Source organism: Patiria miniata, unplaced genomic scaffold (genome assembly GCF_015706575.1).
Source record: "Patiria miniata isolate m_02_andy unplaced genomic scaffold, ASM1570657v1 HiC_scaffold_20, whole genome shotgun sequence".
Taxonomy (NCBI): domain Eukaryota; kingdom Metazoa; phylum Echinodermata; class Asteroidea; order Valvatida; family Asterinidae; genus Patiria; species Patiria miniata.
This window is the reverse complement of record NW_024037059.1, coordinates 12,134,868-12,157,773: the sequence shown is the minus strand read 5'-3', so window position 1 is coordinate 12,157,773 and position 22,906 is coordinate 12,134,868. Positions and strand designations below refer to the sequence as shown.

The 22,906-nt window shown below is 40.9% G+C and overlaps 1 protein-coding gene across 1 annotated transcript; it reads left to right on the top strand.

Moving 5' to 3' along the window:
• Positions 1–15,747: 15,747 nt before the first annotated feature.
• Positions 15,748–18,330, top strand: LOC119727812. The gene is made up of 4 exons (XM_038199880.1): positions 15,748–16,176; positions 16,562–16,690; positions 17,780–18,041; positions 18,257–18,330. The coding sequence occupies exons 1-4, from the start codon at positions 15,919–15,921 to the stop codon at positions 18,328–18,330; spliced, it is 723 nt and encodes a 240-aa protein (XP_038055808.1). The 5' UTR covers positions 15,748–15,918.
• Positions 18,331–22,906: the final 4,576 nt, after the last annotated feature.

Below are 22,906 nucleotides of genomic sequence, written 5' to 3'. Positions count from 1 at the left end.
TAAAATGACTAAATGGAACTCCCTCAGGTTTTGCTTGTCAGAAAATGTATGTACAGGTATGTGACACACTGTCTCCATCAGCTAGGAATGATCTCCTAACCAACACCCTGATGTGAGGCCATTCCAGGGAGCCAGTGTACGGTTCTACCTGTAACATCACCAATCATAAACCCCACTTCATCTTCTTGTCCTCTTAATGAGGTTTCTGCTCCAGATCTCTACTCCAGATCTCTTTAACCAGTCACCCCAAACAGACTTCAGCCCATTCTGAATAGTGCTGATCTGACTGCTGACATTATGATCATATCCACACCATCTGCTATTGGTTGGCCAAAAAAGAAGTAAAACTTTAACAATTTTTGTGGTTACTACAAAATGATAAACTGTCAGAGCTAACTAAGTGTGAAGGTAACATTTTCCCGGTTTAGTTTGTACTCCATTGACAGATGTCACAGGTGTCCACAGGTTGATGGGAGGATGGATGTCACCAAAGGTACGTGAAAGTGTTCCTGCACTCCAACTTCATGTATGCACAAAGTAAAAATGTAGCTGCAGAGAAGGCAATGCAATGATTATAAGACCTCATCAGCTTCTTGTTGGACACATGGGACAGTGATGACATCACAGGTTTCCTTTTGAAGCTTGGTGAAAAGGCATCTTACTAATTATCTGTTGTGGCTCTGTACTGGGTAGAGATATACCATTTTGAAGAACTTGTTGGAGATGTCACTTTGATAAATTCTCATGGATGTTCATCAGCTGCTTGGTGGACAGATGACGTTGTCTTTTACCTACGACAGGTTTCCTGTTGTTGAATGGAATGACTTCACTGTGACGGCTTGTTGTAGCTCTGAGACAAGTCATTTTGAGGTGAAGAACTGAAATTCTTCATTTGCTGTCTGGCGGACTGATTGCATTATCACTCTCACGTTTCTTTGTGCTGCTAAATGGTAAGAGCTCATCGTGATGAACTGTACAGCTCTGGGTGGAGATGATGCAATTTTAGATGCTGGAGAGATGTTACCATGACAAACTGCCACATGTCTTCACTTGCTGCTGGCTAGACATCTGTCTGGACGCTTTGACAAAGAGCTTCCTCGTATAGCTCTGGGCGAAGATGCCACAGTGAAGAAATGCCACAGGTGCACTTTGTGGCAAAACTGTGATAAATAGTGGTAGGTCTCCATTTGCTCTAGTGACTGGGTAGAAAGATGACACTGTGGCAAGTTGTCACAGGTCTCCATTTACAGTTTGGTGGGACAATCACATCATAATGATATTTTGTAGCTTTGGATCTTATACCAGGTAGAAAGGTTTCAATTTGTAGAGCAGCCACTTGCTGCTGGGTGACTGATTACACTACTGCATCACATGTATCTTTGTGCTGCTGAAAGGAAACAGCTCCCTCATGATAAACTGTCACAGCTCTAGGTAGAGATGTTGCCACTTGCTGCTGATGGCTGGACAGATGATGCTGTGATAAGCATGTTCCTTGTGTTGCTGGATGGCAGGAGCTCATTATGATGACCCGTCAAGCTCTGGGTAGAGATATCGCATGTTAGCATGGTAAAGTGATGTTACTATGACAAATTGTCAAGAGGTCTTCACTTGCTGCTGGGTAAACAATTTACACTGTGATGTAGAGGCTTCCTTAAGCTACTGTCACAGCTCTGGGTAAAGGTGTCATAGTGAAGAACTGTCATGCGTTCACTCAGTGAAGAGATTATTATGCTAACATGTCAACGATCTATCTCTGTTTGCTATCAGATGGATGGTACCTGTTGTAAAGACCTTGCAGCAACCGCAACGTGCCACTTGGATGATCCCGGGTGAAGCTATTTTAGGCCTTGAAACAACTTGGCAGAGTGAACTGTCCAACACTGCTTCTCCATCTTTGTTTTACCGCAATGAAGTATAATAATACATTGAGCAGCCTTCAAGAGTGGATGCTTTTGTTTTGAACCACTTTATTGGTTGTGAAGAGCAACTCTTCCGAAGTTCCCAGTTGTAATCTAAGAAGTGAAGCATTCCATGCAAATGTTGCCACTGTTGCTCGTTCAAAGCTGGAATGATGTCAAGATGGAGAATGGTGCAATGGAGAAACAACCATATCCATGATTTAGTTACCAACTCAACAGTGCAAAACTTGGCCCAACGTCATTTAAAGTAACATTTTTCTCCACTGTAAATGCAAGCTGGCCCTGCCCGAAAGTCAATTTTTGTTACCTGAATCATACCACAGGTAAGGCAGATGTAGTCTTGAAGCTTTGAATGAATTTATCTAAAGCACTTACATTCACAACTCCATGTCACAGTTATCTGACTGGAAAAACATGAAGCAGTAACCACAAAAATTACTACCAGGTGTTTATTTTAAGAAATAATACAAAAGAAAATATGGCTCCCTCAAATGCCCTGCATACATATTGAACAGTTATTGAAAGTTGTACTATACACTAAAACTACCTTTTCCATGAGGGCCCTGGTTCCTTTACACTAAAACAGTAAGATAACTTGAATTAAAACAAACAATTAACAATAAAAACATCAACAATCAATTAAATTAGACATATAAAAAGAAAAAGTACTTAAACCCCAACAAACCAGAATAAAACAAATCCAAGATTAAAATTAAAATTAAAAATTTAAAGCAGTTCAATAATTAAGCTTACAATAATGGACAAAATGAATATGTATAGTACTCTAAACCACAGGATTTTGGAAAGATTTCTTATTTTTTCTTTTATTATGTTTTATATTACAGAAATATATTTAAGTGTTGAATTCTAACAGAAAAGAAGAAGAAAAGGGAAGTTACGTATAAATTCTGCATAACTGTTCTAGGATGCAGGAAGTGTGTCCGAAAGATAATGTTCTTGACAAATTTTGTTTAATGTTTGTAACATTATCATGATGAAATGAACCAGGACATTGAAATATTCATTGAATGATAATACCAGCTTAACATTTACAACAGTATTCTAAAGTACATGTATGTTTCTATCATTTTCAAGAAAAAGGGTTTGTAAATGGATAACAGGGACTACTCAATTTTTAATTTAATTTCAAAACCTAAAAAAGTTTTGGCATTCCACATTTCATTTGCCACAAAATTAATCTGGTTATGTTTTCAAGGAAAATCTTTGCAATATAATCTGAGTGTAAAACTGCATTTCTATGGTCTAAATCTCGCTCCCCTTTCTTCATTCTCCAAGACAAGTTTCTTTGATAGATACCAGTAGCAAGCAAGAATGTCAAACCACTTAGAAAACTCTCTGTTTTTCTATATTTTCAGAATTAGGCAGACCACTGACATATTACATAAACATTGTATACCGAGTGCTACAGTGAATCCAATTACTTGTTGGTTACAAAATTGGTCATTGATGAGCGTAACCCCAAATTGAATTTAATTTATCCCGTTGAAGCAATATCATTCTTGGGAAAACAATTTTCTCCGTTTTATTTATCTTGGGGTCAACTCTCTCTTGGAATTGTTAAAAAATAAATGCCCTCGAAATGCAACAAGACATGCCCTGCAAATCAAACACATGACATTTAACAAAGAAATTGAACAGATTTCAGTCAGTATTGAATTCAAATTTTTTATGTTACATCTGGGAAAGAACCACATGAATGCACGACACCAAGCAGAATTGGTGCGTGTTTGATTCATCAATCCCTCTGTTTCTAAATGCGGTGCTCTGGGTTCTAATGAAGTTTGATAGAAGATATTGACGTGTACGTGTAACCATCTGGAGGTTCACAAGATGTTGATCATCAAATCAACAGAAGCGGAAAAAGAAGTATTCTAGGAGGAGTAGCCATAAACATCCAAAACAATAGCTTTTTTTTAAAGGCCTGTTCTTTTATTATTTTGACATGTGGCCAAAAACGGAACATTTCTTGTATTGATCTCGGTATGCACAACCACAATTGTCCATGGATCAGAGCTCTGTAAAGGAATTATTTACCTGGAACGCACAGGGCAAAGTCAAAGCATGGTATTTGGCTTACTGAATCATTGACAAAAGTTTCTATTGCGAGTCTGGCCAAAGTGAGAGAAGAATTGTGAAAAGAAGGTAAAGTATCAGATATTCAGTTGAGAGATGGAAAGAAATACCCTGGTAAAGTCCTTTGAATATTAAGTGGTAAGCAAGTGCAAGTACTGTACACTGCCCATTGAAACATCTGTCTCCATCAAGCCTATCCGTTAATAATTGTTCATTTTTTGGAGAGAGCATTCTTGACAGAGCTCGCAATGAAAGGAACTGATGAATCGTGGATGGACGTGCACCTGTAGCAGGAAAACCAGAGCAGTAGACAGATGTTTTACACTGTGGAGAAACCTGGATTCAAAACCATGTCGCAGAAAGGTTGCTGCCACCTAATATGCGTGTAGCATTTTAACAGAAGATTATTATAATAATTATCACATTTATATTTTTTGAACACTAAGCAATCACTATTCGGCCGATTCTACTTAACACTGCATTTACACCCCATGAATAATTTATGCTGAAACGATCCTTTAGAGAAGGACTTTGTATAGAATTGTTTATTTGCTATTATTATTGTAAATCCATTGTAAATGAATTGTACAAAAGTGATTTCTGAAATAAAAGGAAAATTTACTGATCAGTGAGAAGTTAATTTCCCTGAATTGACATGTATTTCAGTTCTTAACCTACTTGCAACAAGGTTTATTTATATAGGCTTGTGTCTTCTCCGAGAGGTCCACCTACCACTTTCTTTGCTACCCACCTGGCTGAGGATTTGCTTGGGGCTGCAACCATGAAGGCTGGTGTGCACTTAAACAATCCATGGAAGGTTTGAGCACAACAAGCATAATACAGGAAGAGGATTAAATTGCGTCATCAGTTATCTTGACAGCTTTGCTTCTAGACAACAACCAATAACACATCAACAGGGTTGATGTAACAAATGATCAGCATGCAAACAATGTGTGTTTATCTGCTCTTCAACTATGATGGGCAAGTCAAATGGTTCACTGTGACTTGTGAGTCAATTGGTTAGGTCTGTTGTTCAGGACAACTGGAAGTACTGTAGCGGGACTGTTTGCCAGTCTAATATGTTGTTGTGCATTGCACTATGGGTAAAGCCATGCTGAGTGTTTGGCAAGATGGCTCCCAAGGGTTGATAATGCATGTTAATATATCAGTTGTTTGTCGTCCGTAGTTTCTGTGTCAATCCACCATTTCTTGACGGAGTAGCCGTTACACTGGCTTAGTCGGCAGGATGGTTTGTGGGAAGAGTGATTTTTCGGGATTGTTTTTGGCTATGTTGACTGTCGTGTCTGTGTGACGTTCATCACGTGCGTGCCAGGCATCTGCCGTCCTGAGGACAGGCCAGCGAGGCCATGCGTCAGCATAAGCAAAGTCTCGGGCTGTAGTGTGTGACTGTTTATGAATTCATCGTTTGTATACTTCAACATTCGTCCATGTACATTCTACATTATTTATGACTCTGTGACTGTCAAGTGTTATCGTTTGCTGTGAGCAGCCGGATCAGCCGTCGAGTTGACCCCACGGATGCCATGCGTCAGCATTAGCAAGTCCGGACTCAGTTGATGCGCATAGGCCCAACTGTGTATCGTTTTTCATCATCGTGTAATGAGCAACTGGCTCTGCCGTCCTGTTGGCCTCGCCCACTAACTTAATAGCAATATGACTCCGCGCCTTTTTTTCTTTTCTTTTCCTTTTCTCCTTTTTTTTCTTTTCCAGAGGGGGGCAAGAGGTGATGTATGAGAAAATGGAACTTGAAGAAAGATTGGAAGAGACAGTTGAGGAACGATTGGAGAAATTTTTGAAGGATGATGACATAAGCACATTCAAGGATGGCAGCTATGCTGACAGTGTAAGAGAGGTGGCAACAACGAAGTAGAGCTACCACTAAAGTGCTTGTGATGCATCACTTGCATCTGGAAAGATGCTAACGCTTGGGCTTCGACCGCAGGTATCGGGAACTGCGGAGCGCACATTGGATGGACTGAAAGAAACAGTGGAAGACATAGAAAGAAAGAGATAATGCATGTACAAACAAATGATGTAGGCCTAGGTCCAAAGTTGTCCTAAAAAGTCTTCTTTTTTGGCAGGGAAAATATTGAAGCATTTACCGAGAAAGCACTTGGAAATGTTCAGATCATGCAGTCTCATAAGTTTTTGCGCAGAGAGAGTGTATGTTAAGTGTTGGGATATTTTTCAAATATATTAAAGGAAAACAATGAGAGCTCGAGAAGCAGCTGATTTGGTCGATGTGACTCCCAGCCATGACTCTGCCATGCCAAGCACGTCCATGGCCCTTGGTGTTGGGCAGAGGAATACAAAGCGACCTGCTCGGCTTTTGGATAGTGATGAAGACATCGAAATGGAAGAAACAGAATAGGTACATGCATGGGTACATGTGCGCACATAGTCTTGGCCCAAGACGCTTGTGATAGATAGTGGATTGTACATACTACACCTTGGGAAAATCTGAGCTTTTTACTCACCATCGTCAGTTTTATGACATCCCGAACGCGGAGCCCACATTTGATACAAACCTAGCTGCACAGAGTAATTCAGTCTGGTTTCCTGACCAAAACTAGAATCCTGTTTCTTTAACATACATGCGCACCTGTGTTTCAATTTTCTTCCCCGCATGTGATGCAGCCATAACGCAGGCTCAGTGCCCTTCACTCAGAAGTCACAACTCAGCATCTTCCTTAATTATATGGAGTGAGAACATCTCTCTCATTTCTGTTGCTGTATTTTGTGGATATCTTCACTTTTATATTGAAACAAGCGTAGTGGCACATCACTCTCATTTCTGTTGCTGTATTCAGTGGATATCCTCACTTGTATATTGAAACAAGAGTAGTGGCACACCGCTTTATGCTGTAGCTGATTTCTAACAAAGACTGAATGGATTTAACGAGTGCATCAATTGATTGAAACAATCTCAATTTCTCACCAGATTGTGTCTATGCAGGAAGAAAATCAGCCTGAGCATCCATCAGACCAAGGGGTAAGTTGTGACTCTGATAGCTTGTTTAGATAACCATGCAAAACACCAAGCGTAGGTGGTGCATTAATAAAATAAGAGTAGCGTGAAAAGTAGGAGTGAAGACATGTAGGGTATTCACTGGTGGGATGCGATGTGTTTTGTTGGTCATGTTCTGTATAAATATGTAAGCATTCTCATGTGAGGCGAGGACCCCCCTCCCCCCCAAAAAAAACCAGCCCCGCCCGGCAAAAATTTAAAATGAAGCAATTTTTGTATATGGCCTCTTTCTTTGTTGTGCTCTTTCTCTATTTATTTGGGTCTCAATAATCTACAAATTTTGTTCTGGTCTTTTTATTTTGCAGGTTTTGCACTCCCAAAGGCTTAGCAAGAAGCCATTGCAACCATGGGTCATTGCCAGCATTGATGGAACAATCCATTCAGCCTACTGCGACTGCATGGCCGGTTTGGCTGAGACATGTACCCATGTTGGAGCCCTGCTGTTTGCGGTAGAGTTCATAAATAGACAGCGGGAAAAGAAGACCGTCACCCAGGAGAAGGCATACTGACTGGTACCATCGCTGAAGAAGGCAGACTTTCAAGAGATTCAGCAGATAGACTTTACATCTTCTCGAAGCAAGAAGGCTAAGTTAGGCAAGATTTTAGAAGGCGAAGCCCCCGCATATCCTGAGCCAAAGCCATCACGAAGTATTCCAGCCCCCACCTCACAAGAGATGTCAACACTTTTCACTGATATTAGCAAGTCATCATCCAAGCCGGCCATTCTTTCTGTGGTTGCTCCACATAATCAGCAATTCATACCCAGAGCCACTGATTCAGAACTGCCAACACCCCTTACAAAGTTATGATGTCAATTTGCAAGGGAAGTCTTATGGTGACGTTATAGCTGAATGTGAAAAGGCAATGAGTTCCTTCAAAGTAACAGAAAAACAGGCCATTCGAGTTGAAGAACTTACAAGAGATCAAGGAAACTCAAAGCTTTGGTACTCATTCAGGGCAGGTAGAATAACAGCATCCATGCTCAAGGCAGCATGTCATTCTGATCCTAGAATGCCATCCGAGTCCTTGATCAACACAATATGCTACCCCGAGGCAGTGAAGTTCTCCACCAAAGCCACTGAATATGGTCTTGCACACTGGATGGACTGAAAGAAACAGTGGAACACATAGAAAGAAAGAGATAATGCATGTACAAAAAATGATGTAGGCCTAGGTCTTTTGTCCTAAAAAGTCTTCTTTTTTGGCAGGGAAAATATTGAAGCATTCACCGAGAAAGCACTTAGAAATGTTCAGATCATGCAGTCTCATACGTTTTTGCGCAGAGAGAGTGTATGTTAAGTGTTGGGACATTTTTCAAATACATCAAAGGAAAACAATGAGAGCTGGAAAAGCAGCAAGATGATTTGGTCGATGTGACTCCCAGCGATGACTCTGCCATGCCAAGCACGTCCATGGCCCTTGGTGTTGGGCAGAGGAATACAAAGCGACCTGCTCGGCTTTGGATAGAGATGAAGACATCGAAATGGAAGAAACAGAACAGGTACATGCATGGGTACATGTGCGCACACAGTCTTGATACAAACCTAGCTGCACAAAGTAATTCAGACTGGTTTCCTGACCAATACTAGAATCCTGTTTCTTTAACATACATGCGCACCTGTGTTTCAATTTTCTTCCCCGCATATGATGCAGCCATAACGCGGCCAAGCACGTCCAAGACCCTTGGTGTTGGGCAGAGGAATACAAAGCGACCTGCTCGGCTTTGGATAGAGATGAAGACATCGAAATGGAAGAAACAGAACAGGTACATGCATGGGTACATGTGCGCACACAGTCTTGATACAAACCTAGCTGCACAGAGTAATTCAGACTGGTTTCCTGACCAAAACTAGAATCCTGTTTCTTTAACATACATGCGCACCTGTGTTTCAATTTTCTTCCCCGCATGTGATGCAGCCATAACGCAGGCTTGGTGCCCTTCACTCAGAAGTCAAAACTCAGCATCTTCCTTAATTATATGGAGTGAGAACAAAGTGCACTAATGGACAGAAACTAAAAGTTCATCATGAACATGGCACCAAACCTGCACCATGCACGCGGTGTGCCAAGTATGATGGATTGAAGGAAAAGTTCAGGGCCTTAAAGGTTGAAAAGCAGGGCTTGATGGTTTATAAAGGTAAATCAAAATGTACATGTACATAGCTGTAGTATATTTTGCATGTTTTTTTTCTCTCTCACTCCCAGCAATGAGTCAGTCGCGCATGCATGCAGGCACGGTCGCGGCCAGGGCCCCTCAACCGTACACAGCTACTGAGCTAGCTAGCTTGGCTCGGGGAGCTAGCAGTCCAGGGGCCGTGCACAGCCAGTACAGGTAAATCTGTCTTTTATGACAGTGTCTCATACTCTGATTAAACCTATATCTATATTAAAAGTCCACATTTTGTTTTGTTGATGAAGCAGCCGCTGAAAATGCAGTGTATAAGTTTGGATGCGAAATGATGCGAACTGTGAAAGGCCTTTGTCTAGACATGGTGAAAAAATCCCCATTTCTGGAACACTGGGAAGATTCATGTAACCGATACAACAGCAGCAGACATTTTAACTTCCCTGGACATTACAAGTCTGACGCCTGACCATAAATGCATCTGTGGCGACTACTCCTCTCTCGTTGCTGGTGGCATGGAAAAGGCAAGCAAAAAGTTCCATGAAAGTAAAAGTGCCTTCTCTGCATCTACGAAAGACGGATCATACACATCAACCAAAATTATTAAAAGAATTCCACAGAACTTTTTTGTAAGGGGAATATGAAGGGGACGATCCAAGAAGAAACTATCGTCTTCAAGCCTGGGTGAGAAACATATTAAAAATACCAGGCAGATTTGTATGATTATCAAGTTAGATCCAGACACCTTGATCAAGATAAATTCGAAGAAGCCGTCCCACATTTGGGGTTATATTGAGTAATACATGTATTCTCGAAAGGCTATGGGAGGGGGTAACATCCCATGATAATGTTGAATATATTTTTGATGTAATAGATTTGGAGTACCCAATATTCTTGCCAGTGTGCCTAATGACGACAAGAATACGTGAGGTTTTATTGATCATACAGGTTTCTTAGAATAGACCATGAGATTCATATTGCCTGCAACTGGCAACCCCAGCCAAGCCAAGATATCCCAGAGGATTACTCTATATGCCAGAGGATCTATCTTTCATCGGAGGTTTAGAAAGTTAGTTCCAGCAGCGCATTCTTGCCCAGAATGCTTTGATGCAATCGAAACTGGACAATCTTTCAAAGGTTGTGAAAGAGCTGTGAGCTGACGTCTGGGAGCTGAGGGCAGAGAAACAGCAATCTCGCAGCTCACCAGTCCAGAGTCAAACTACTGTCAACTGGTATGAAGGATCGCGTTCATAGGATCAAATGAAAACTTGGTTGTGATGAACGAGAGCAACTTTGACGATATATTAGCTAAGGTCAATAACGCCTTTTGAAGAGCTGGCAAGGTCGAACTTCCATGGTGGAGAGGAATTTAATGGGAAGAGACCTTGATAATGCCGGCATGAACAAAATCAGAGATAGCATAAAGGAAAAGTATTTTAACAGAAGACAATGATAATAATTATCGCATTTATATTTTTTGAACACTAAGCAATCACTATAAGGTCGATTCTGCTAAGAACACTGCATTTACACCCCATGAATTAATTTACTGTACAAGAGTGATTCCTGAAATAAAAGGCAAATTTACTGGTCAGTGAGAAGTTAATTTCGCTGAATAACATGTATTGCAGCTCTTAATTATAACCTACTTGTAACAAAGTTTATTTATATAGGCTTGTGTCTTCTCCAAGAGGTCCACCTATCACTTTCTTTGCTACCCATCTGGCTTAAGATTTGCTTGGGGCTGCAACCACGAAGGCCGGTAGTGCACTTAAACAACTCGTGGAAGGTTTAAGCACAACAGGCAAATACAGGTAGAGGATTAAGTTGCGTCATCAATAATCTCGACAGCTTTGCTTCTAAACAACAACCAATAACATATCAACAGGGTTGCAAACGATCAGCATGCAAACAATGTGTGATCTGCTCTTCAACTATGATGGGCAAGTCAAATGTTTAACTGTGACTTGTGAGTCAATCGGTTAAGTTCGTTGTACAGGACCACTGGAAGTACAATGATACCAAAAATTGGGCTTGCACCGTAAATGAATGGGATGCCATCTGCCTCTTATCTCCCAAGGGCTGTAACTTGCACAAACACTCTCATTCTCCCTATTCCATTGCAAGGTTACACTGCTCCAAATACAGATCTCATTTACCAAATGCTTGACTATGGGTACACAAATGCATACTTACAGTCCCGCTCACGGTTAGCGAATCACGACCCTCGATAAACAGCGGGTACCGGTTAATGCCCCTGCTATTATCGGAGCGTGCATTACGCACACGCATAAAACTTCGCCCTCCTCATGTAGGCAAACAGTCTGCGGTTTGGCCAAGGTGATTAACTTCATGCTATCATGCAACGAACATATAAAAGACACTGTCCTCTACTGTGGCCTAAACGTCCTTTTAATCACCACGACCACGCGGCACACATTCTTATCTTGCGGTTAGAGGTGCTGTTGTGAATTTACAGTCATAAAACCCATTATGCCACGATCTTGTGCTGAACTTTCAGTCAGTCTGCTTTCGGCTGAAATGTTAGATTAATTTACCATCATTAAGAAGTTTACACCTCGAGTGAAGGAAATATTTCACAGATTTGACTTTTAGGAAAATAAATTTGTGTGATGCCAAAAGTGTTAATGCCACTTTTCATAATCATAGTTTGAGTTACAGCATGCATTCAATTTTTTTCCAGGATCGGGTGCTTAAGAAATGCTTCGTACATACGAAACAATCAACATGATCAAGAAGAACATTATCATTGTGATGATAACACTTTCATTTCGCAATGAACTTCGGTATTACTATTAGACGATCACAGCAAATTTGAAAAGGAAAACGTTGGTCGGTATTCATTTTGAGGTGGGTGATTCTATTATATCATAAATCACTGCCGCTGGCGCCGCCAACATTCAGTCTGGCTGGCCGTAGCGCCGTGCTCACCGCGCAGTATCAGTCTGTGCATTACTGCACTGTGTGCGGCTCTTCACAGTGCAGCCCATCCCACGTGGCCGAAAATCTTGCACTACTGCAAAAACCCGGCCAGCTACGATGTTTTGCCACAAGTTCGAGCTTTGCAATCGCGTCATATCAATGGAAAACATATACATGTACACAGAAAACAAAGAAATAATTATGTGAATTAATTCGCGTAAATTCTCTTTTTCCATGGATGTTTGTTTGGTATTTAGTTTACGATCCAACTTCGGCCGATTGCACTGTCATCATGCATACTACGACGTATGTGTAGGCAAGTAGTCACTGGTTCCTGTCCTTCATCATAGCATCGATTCCGTTAGCACGCGAAGGGAACCATGCATATAATGCCCCGCAGGCAGCGCTAGCTGGGTTTCTAACAGAAATAGTTGTGTGCATTTTGATCACACGTGCATCAGAACTAGGGGATTTTTCAAGATTTTGCCATGATTATGCACGTCAAGATGAAATAATGGCGTACGTAACGATTATATTGTGCATTTTAATGGCGTGTATAATAATTATTTTGTGAGTACCGGGGGCTGAAAAATTTGATGAGCATTTTTGTCGGCGTACGTATCGGGCTGATAATGCAGTACGCACGTTTGTATTGCACGTGGGGACTTTTATTCTACATGTATATAACCCTGCCGTCCGTCGGCCAGGCGCACCAGTTCACCTCAATGCGTTTGCGCAAAATTCAAGTTTTGAGAAGACATTTTGATTTTCGCACGTTTAACACAGGTATGTTTGTGTCAAATCATGGTCAGTTTCAAGTGTGGAAAATGGCTTATGTTCGTGGCAAATAATTAAAAGTACTTGAAATATTTGAAATTTGTTCATTTAAAATTACCAATATCAACCTTCAAAATGGCAATAAAAAGTTTGAAGTCGGTAATTTGGCAGACAAATTTTCAGGTCGGTCGGGTTTCCGTAAACACACCATTTTTTGTTTGGTCTTAAGCCCCCTTTTCACAGCTAAAAAAGAACTTGCAAATTTCGAAACATATCATATGAAGTACAGTTCATTAGCTTTTCCGCCAAGACAAAAATGTTGCCAGTCCGCAAGACAAATACAAATTGAGTTACACGGTCTTTAAAAATAAGAGCTAATTTTACCATCTTTCCGCATGGGCTCATACTTTACTTGAAAACGACTTCACTTCCTACAGATTGCAGGCTGCCACGTGCATCAGCATTTCGGGCGTCAAATTTTCTTGTGCCGTATTGCTAAGACATTTCGAGCAGCACCCGCGTTATTAAAACGTCTTTTATGCATTTTGCACTGACTGTGTACACACACGAGTTACTTATTCATGTATTCTAAGGTAACGTGTCATCCGGCTCATCAGCGCTCTCAGTAATTTATTTAGTATTAATTACAGCTGCGTATATAATCCATCATTTGCAGCAAGTAACTGATGAAACTATTGTTGAAACAAAAGTAATGGCACGAAATTAAGTCCCTTTGAAATTATTCTTACGGGCAAATCAAATGAAAGAAGGCCATTCCAACAAGGTCTGTGAAGACGCATTTTTGGAATTTTCCATAGTACATGTAGTTCGTTGTCAATTTGGTGTTGGAACGATCGACGTACAATCATTCACGATTGTAATGTGACCGGTCTGGACGATGAATTCGGCCCCGGGCGCAATTCGTTTCATTTCTCGGCAACTTTGATTTGAAATCGAGATCCTAGAATATTGTTTTCTTGGAATATACAACATTCACTGCATGCAGTGCGCTAAAACGTTGTCAGATTTAGTTGCACTCTGCTTTACATTTGAATATAAACATTATCCCTGAATGATGTTTTCTCGACTACCTTTCAAAATGGCTATACTTCATGCATGTATCCATGGAGGAATTCCTCCATTATGTATCCAACATTTTGAACTGTTAACGTTTGTTGTTTTGCCGTGAATGCCCGGTGAAGAAAGGTCTATTCCTTCCTCCATGGGAGCATAGAGCAAGGACCCAAGGAGTTCGTACTCCAAGACTTCAAAAGTAAAATGATGGTCGCCGCGCTCGAAAGCTACAATAGAAAGCACCTGGCGGCCAGCTTGCTCAGTTGCTCACTACGCTAATCTTGACACAATAGAGATCCGCGCTCACTAATGCCAGAAAAAGGAGTTTGCATGGCTTCATAGACAGTACCATGGTAAATACGCATGCGCAGTTGTCATACATCGCTAAAAATGAATGATTTTGAAGTGTTTGTTCGCAGTTGGATGATACTGTATATAAATGTGGTCAACATCAATGGAACAATCATTTCATGAAGAACAAAATGCTCTGTACCTTAAATGTGAAAACTTGTGAAATTTTCAAAAAAAACCCCACATTTCATCAATGATATATTGCCAATTAAAATGTCTGAAAATACATGAAAACTTATCTGAAAGAAATCCAATTTATCTCCAAATTTATACAGGGACAGATAACGCTTTTAAGCACCAACAACTGCACATTGCTAACTTGAGTTCATAACTCACATCTAACAACTGCGCAGTTGTAAAAACCTATCTTGTCGTAAAATACATTTTCACAAAAGAGCAGCGACGTGACCCGACTTATTATGCAGCATATAGGGAGGTTGTTGGTTACCAACTAAAAAGGCGGCGACGATCATCGTGTTCAAAGGCTGCTGGCATTCACGCTTTGAATGGTCGAGGCTTGCGGTCACAGTGCTGTAGCTATAGACATTCCCGAGGGATTGGTATGTTAATGGTCAAAATGTAAATCGCCAAAGAGTTCTGACTCCTTGGGTCCTTGCTCTATGATGGGAGCATGGAGCAATTAAACAGCTCCATGATGGGAGGCATAGAAAGACCCGTCGCGCCACACTAATAGGAACATGCTTCACGCCATTGTGTGCTATAACACACAAATCTATGCACACAAGGAGGTTGACATTCTAAGCTCCATGCTCATAGCGGTATACTCTTTGAAGCCTTTCTGGTCCTGCATGCGCCAACTTTTGTAATTCAGTGATAATGTATACACTCTTTAGGCTTACCAAACAAAGGTAGGCCCAGCGGTTTTACACTTAAGTCAGCGGTCCCCTACGATATAATAGGGCGGCCCAAACGGGTGGTACTCTTTGAAGTTTGAACGTTAATACCTAGGCCCAAGACCCTTAATTTTCAAGTCAGCGCAGTGCTAGCACGCACACACGAACACACACACAATTGAGTTTACAGCTGAAGCGAGTAGCAGCGAGTAAATCTTTCCTTCTTTTCTCCCGTTTGACTTAGACTATGCCTAGTCGAATTTCTTTCCGTGCTCGGACTCAAATCCTAAAACTGTCAAATCGCGGCGTAAAGCCCAACGCAATAAGACTTCAAATAGCCAAAGACGGTTATTTTCACACAAAGAGAGCAATTTGCCAAGTGATTTCTCAATTTGATCAAGACGGATTGATACGGGACAAGCCAAGACGTACGCGACGTCGTCTCCTGAACGCACGGAGCTTATCAATCATCCACAAGTCCATGAAAAAAATCGGACGAGACAACTTCCGTTGATATTCAAAAAAACTCTTCTGGAGAAAACGGGAACTGTGTTTACCTTGAACACTATAAAGCGCGCCCGAAGACGACTTGGATGGGTACGAACAGGTACCAAGTACTGCCAGCTTATCAGACTTGAAAACAGAGTCAAACGCCTGAAATATGCCCTTGAATGCCTCCAAAGAAACGACGACTTCAGAGATGTCGTTTTCACGGATGAGTCATCGGTAGAAATGGACCGACATTCAAGAATGACTTTTCGCAACGTGCATGACGGAAGTAAACGGCGCTTGAAGCCAAAACCAAAACATCCGTACAAACTTCACGTTTGGGCAGGCATCAGTTGCCGTGGCTCGACGAAGATCTTCATCTTCGACGGCATCATGCGTAAAGACTTCTACACGGACACGATTCTAAAGGAGGGTCTATTACCTTTCCTGAAACAGCGCTACCCCGATGGGCACCGTTTCATGCAGGATAACGACCCCAAGGTAATGCTTAAACATAATCATTGTGTGTAATTCACCTTGTTAACATGATTATACATGTGTGAAAAAGGCAAAAAAAAAAATTGGCAGTATCGCCGATTCTTTTTTTTTGTCATAGCACTTTTAAAGATGCAACAGACCTTGGTTGCATGCCTATAACAGTGGGCAAATAATGGTTTTGTGGGGGCAAACTTCTTTGTTTTAATTTTTACCTTGGAGATAAAGTTGTTTAGTCCCCACAATGTGCCGAACTAAGTGAACCGAATCGCGCGGTCAATCACCGACTTGATTTCAAATCTAAAGTAAGGTATGCAAAACGTTCGTTAATGAAGCATGTTTGGTTGACTAAGTTCCTTTGTTTTAATACTTGTTATTGTTTGAATTTCAGCACACCAGCAAGTACGCAGATGATTTCATGAAGAAAGAGAACATCAATTGGATAAAGTCGCCTGCAGAGTCACCGGACATGAACCCCATCGAGATGGTCTGGAATGAAATGAAATGTTTCTTACGAAAGGTGAGGCGTTTTAGCAATATTACAAATATTTAAACGATACTTGTTTCGAGAAACTAACTTCATAATTATACATCCGGGTGCGGCGCTCGCATATCGGAAACTGAAGATCAGTGTCAGTTCGTGAACTCTACTGAGTGCCCGCATAAAGGGCCGCACCGTGACGGTTGTTTTCATTTTTCTTGCGTGTATGCGCTTAGTTGCCTATTATTATTTATACTACCTGGCAAGAAAAACACGACAACCCAGGATGGCACTTCCACCAGAAAAAAACGCACCATTGATGTCGTACGTTTTCACACTGAAATTGTTCTTTAGGCCTATACACTTTGAAATAGAATCCCACTGAGTACAATACATGTATTGTGAACAAAGTGACGCGTATTAGCATGGCGTTTGCTTTTCTCGCCACCGTAAACTGAGGACGGGCGGTTAAGGTTGCTGCTAGAAGCTACATCCACAATTAAGGCCAAAAAAAAGAAAGTCTCCGGTTTCTGGTATGGGCGCGCGTCGCCGTAGCCGTGCGCGTTGGCAAAGTGAAAAAGTTTTTTTTTTAATAAAAGATGATGTCTCAAAACCGCCAAACTCACTGGTTTGACTGGAATCCTGCTGCTGCACAATTTTAACGTGTTTTTAGATGGGGTTATGATCGAGATTAAGCTTTATGTGGCCTCTCTGGACTCCAATATATTTGCACTTGCACTAAGTCAAGTCGGGCACCATTTGCAGTCATCAGCCTACATTTAGAGGCAAAAAAAATCAGGTAAAAAAAAAAAAAAAGCCGCGTCGCCGCACCACTTTTAGTATTTAACTAAGTGTGTAAATAATAACTTGCTACCTGTTTCTCTATTTAATTGTAGTATTTGTGTATAACTTTAGTAATTAACTTAGTCATTCTGTTCTTGGATGAAGATAACTCGGTACGCATATTTTCTACTCTTCTCCAATTCACAGATACGACAAATAAACCAGAAAAAATCTAGAAGCAGTTTCCCCGTCCCAATTTTTTTGTGGCCTAAATTACAACACGGGTCACAAATACATTGAACAAAACGTAATTATCACAATTTATGTTAATTTACCGCTATACAGATTCACAAGCCTACGACGAAGGATGAACTGAGAGAAGGACGAACTGAGAGAAGGAATCACAAAGTTCTGGACAACACGGATGACTCCATCGAAGTGTCGAAGCTACATTTCGCATCTCAGAAAAGTAATCCCAGCTGTTGTCGTTTGTGGTGGAGAGGCAACCGGTTACTGAAATCGTTTATTGATCAGACACGTTTGCTGGCTTCATCAGTTTGCATGTTAGGTATTTCATTTGGGTTTATTGCTGTTAATTTCTGCTGGGGTGGGGGGGGGGGGGGGGGGGCTCACAAATGGTCTACTCGTACCTCTGTAAATTTACGAAATCGCTGTCTTTTAGGGGCCATTCACAATTATCAACATTTTCAAGAGCGTACAAACCGTACGCTGGGGGGGGGGGGGGGGGGAGGGGGTTAATGGCCGCCGTACATTTTTTTTTTTTTTTTAAATGTCGATCTGTTTTCTCGCCCGTCGCCACAGCCGAAAGCCGCAACCGATCGAGCACTTGCCGAGCCGGTCGCGCCCCGCGCCAGGCCCCGCATTGCATCCCATGAACGTATTGTGTACAGCATGCGCGGCATTGTCCTACACACGTACATGAAAATGTACTGTATGTACATGTACATGTATAGTCCGTATCCACTGCGTGTTTTTAACGGCCGGTGTCACATGTCATGGCCAAAAACTTGATCTACAAAAGTTACAAAAACCCTTTAAATCACATGTAAGTGTCTATATATAGACTTTTAGGGGGGAGGGGGGGGGGGTCTTGAAAAAGTGTACTCTTTGTACACTTGTGAAACTGTTGATAATTGTGAACGGCCCCTTACTCTAGCTGCTTTGGACTATCTGGTCTGAAATAATGACCTGGGTGGTTTCAATAACAAATGCTTCCTATGGGCCGTAACTATATATACCTGTACATGCTGAATACGTATAGGACGATATCTGTGGATTTGAAGCTGCGTGATGGCAGCTCAATAAATCTCGTCACTCCGTCAGTAAGTGTAATTAATAAGTTAGTTAGTTTGTATCAAACGTAAATATTTGTGAGTAACATACCTTGTAATATTGTATATTGCCCCTATTATTTAGATCGACTTCAACCAAACTTTGTCAAAACTCAGTAGTCCAGCCAAACATGCCGCGCCACATGATCAAATTGTCACACATGGTCATAAGTAGGGTCCACGGGCAAAAGTTATAATTTTCTGTACTCAAAACACCGTTCTTTAAATAACATGATTCATGCATGAACACGAATTCATTGGACGGCTGCTTTCGAAAATCCGAGATCCGCCAGATCAAGCTTGTTTTTAGAAATACCACATAGACCTAAACTTTGGGCATTATAGTTATTAATTGACATAACGCATATAATACTGAAGCAAACAATATTGTGTTTTAAAATGTGTACTGATAAAAAGAGCACTGTTATTTACATGTACAACATCCTGCTTTGAACAAGCAAATTTAGGTCACAAGCCTTTGTTTTTCTGTGTACTGTATTCCAATATTAATTACAGAAGGGACCTGTTATAACAAGGTAATTTGTAAAGTTCCAAGGACGTTGTCAAAAAGGTGTTCAATTTGTTTACGATACATGTACCTGTATACGAACGGGGAGTTCTTTGTTTGGACGTCTATAGTTTGGATGACTTATTCATGGAAGACGCCACAAGTTTATGGCACGATGCTATCCTTGTCACAATGCAAAATCACTTGCATTGTATTCTGAATAAATGGAGACAGCTCTGGATTTACCCTTGCAATTATATCCGTTTTATATTAAGTAGGTCCTGCTCTCAAAAAAACGACAAATTGTGCAATGCACAAATTACACATGTATTTCTGTATTGACAAAATTGGCAATGTCCGTTTTGAGATGTGTTATGGATTGAAAGGCTTTGTTTAGTTCAGTTTGTTTTTAAAAAATATCGATTATACCCCTTTCCCACATTGTTTATGAGAGTTTTGCTAACATATAGTTTATCTGTGATTTGCCATTATACTGTACGGATAATGACACGACCGAACAGGTCCTGGCCAGTACATGTAACTACATGTTGTTTTTTTCTGTAAAACAAGTTTCAATTAAAAATTAACAACAGCAACCTGTGAATTTTAGAGAGAAATTTATGTCTACTTGTTAATTGAATTTGTCTGTTTATTTTCGAGATCTTAAGCCCTTTAAATAACAGTCATGTCTTCCCAATCCAATATGCGGATATAATCGAACCAAACTGCTGGATAACACATGTATTGTACATGTATTGTGAAAAAGCGAGATAGGACACAGGCACGTACGCAACCGGAAGGAACATTAAAATATCTCCATTGGCACACTTCAAGAAATTTCCATATCTTTTTTCATAATACAAACCAAAGAAAGATGTATTGTACTGATGGAGGCACAATGACAAAAGCCGAAGCGTGGTCCATCATGTATGTGTACACGCTAAGAATGGACGCTCTAGAAAACTTCAAAGAAACTAGCTACATGTAGTGACATGCAAAGGCACAACGAACCGCAATAAAGCATGACATGAGGTCCATTGAATATCTCTATTATTAGGCCTATGCATGTCGTCACCACTGAATAAAGACTAAGAAACATATCCACACACGGGTTGTTTACTGAGATCACTAGGGTTACTTATCCAATTAACGACACAATACACTCATTTGAAGTGGGAGTCACACAAGCGTCCAAGCTAGGTGGCATCGTAGATCATCCTATAATGCCTGTATGTTATGTTTGTACATGTACAAGATAATACGGAAGGTCGAATCATTCGGTGCGCGCGGACACTTGTGTACACACAACAAATGTACATGGTAGTTCTATTACGGGTCATCGTTTTCCCGATACACGTATTCAAGTCAAAATGTCGACAAAACCTACACCGAATGCTGGCATGCTTGTACAAGCTGTGGATCCAGCATGCGGGTTGTGGCTACGAAGCCTAATTGTTGAACGTGAGGGAGAGGACTTTTGGGTGAAATGGACCGATTACCCGAAATCACAGAAGGCACGCGTCAAGCCCTCACACATTCGGCCTCTTGAAAAACGTCGAGTGCTGGTAAAAGAAATCAAGACTAGTGACTGGCCAATCCTGCGAAGTCCCAGAAATCTGCAGAGGGGCGACGTTGTCATCTATCGCTGTTCAAATGGCTTTAGGTGTGAGGTAAGAAAACTTTGATCACATTGACCTCTATGCATTGACACATTGCAGAAAGAGTAGAATTGTTTCTTTTCTTTGGGGGGGGGGGGATTTGGTCGTTTGAAGCACGTAGCAACACAATTCGGTACACGGAATCTATATACGGGTGAAGTGAAAACTCCGATAATCAAAATACATTTCAATGAAGTACATAATTATGCAGCGCCTTGTTCATGTTAAATGCACTTCTCGGTAAAAAAAAAAATCACCCGAAAAATCATTACACCTGTGCTACATGTATGTTGGCAATGTCTGAAATAATGCAGTATCCAACAATGCACTCCCAAACGGAGTTCAAATGTCAAAATTTGACCTTGTATTTATGAAATCTGCCCAATTGATGCTCGGTGCAGAATGTTGACTAAGGGAATTAATATGTGGTTGGCTGGTTTCAAATGCACGCTCATGGCAATTGTGGAAGCGTGGCCCAAACCAAATCTAGAGGTCAAGATGCAGTTGACTTGCATAATTAATAGCCATGGTCTATTACACAGACTACCTTCCATAAAGCTTCTTTAGGAAACGATCATTTCAGTTTAGGTTTTAAAGTTTAAATTTGTGGTATTTTTTTTCTTCTTTCTAGTACTGGGTCACGCAGGTAGTCCGAGTCATTTTCGTCACAACTCGAGTCCGAGTCTGAGTCATGGAAAATGGGACTTAATTGACTCCGAGTCACGAGTCATACAAGTCTGCGATGATGTTGATGATGGAATCCAGCGAGATACCTATTTGTTGGCGTTCCTGAAGACTATTATTTTTTAAGAAATAAAATCAGTAAAAAATCCATACGGCAAATTTGCTAATACATGTATTCAGTTTAAACAAATGCATGCTTACCATACTTACTTATTAACTAAAATATGACATGTATGAAGGGTGTATGTACATGTATAGGGTGTACGCGGTTTCACAGCTATACTAGAAAATGTAGATTTCAGCTTTCACAGGCATAGACATGGGATCAGAAAGAATGTAGAATCCTGAAAGTAGAATCCATGTACAAGTTACATGTAACTTTCCTTAAAAAGAAGGAAGAAATAAAATCAACTCGTGGAAGGTTTAAGCACAACAGGCAAATACAGGTAGAGGATTAAGTTGCGTCATCAATAATCTCGACAGCTTTGCTTCTAAACAACAACCAATAACATATCAACAGGGTTGCAAATGATCAGCATGCAAACAATGTGTGTGATCTGCTCTTCAACTATGATGGGCAAGACAAATGTTTAACTGTGACTTGTGAGTCAACTGGTTAAGTTCGTTGTAGAGGACAACTGGAAGTACAATGATACCAAAAATTGGGCTTACACCATAAATGAATGGGATGCCATCTGCCTCTTATCTCCCAAGGGCTGTAACTTGCACAAACACTCTCATTCTCCCTATTCCATTGCAAGGTTACACTGCTCCAAATACAGATCTCATTAACCAAATGCTTGACTATGGGTACAAAAATGCATACTTAGGTTTAGTTTACTCTGCTTTGTATCTAAGAGTTGCCTATTCTTTAATATCTTATGCCTGATGTGCCGCTGTCTTCTCTTGCACTGCAAGTTTTGCAGGCGTACCGGTTTGCCTGTAGTGGATGTAAACAACAGTGTATTCTAGGCAAACTGTGAATGTGGCTCAGCCAATAGCTTGACTTATTTTCCTAACGCTTTGAATATTACCCATCAGTGGTGTTCTTTCTGGACGTCATTACAACAGAAGTGTAAGAATCCACAAAATTGTCAGTGATGCTATGCAACGTCTCAGATGCCAGCTCTGAAGACCCTCAGGGCCGAAAAGCAAACAGAGCAACTGATGTATAACAGGATATGCAGGCATCATTTCCAATCACACAGTATGCAGGCATCATTTCCAATCACACAGTACAATGATATTGTCAGAAGCAGCCAGTACTACA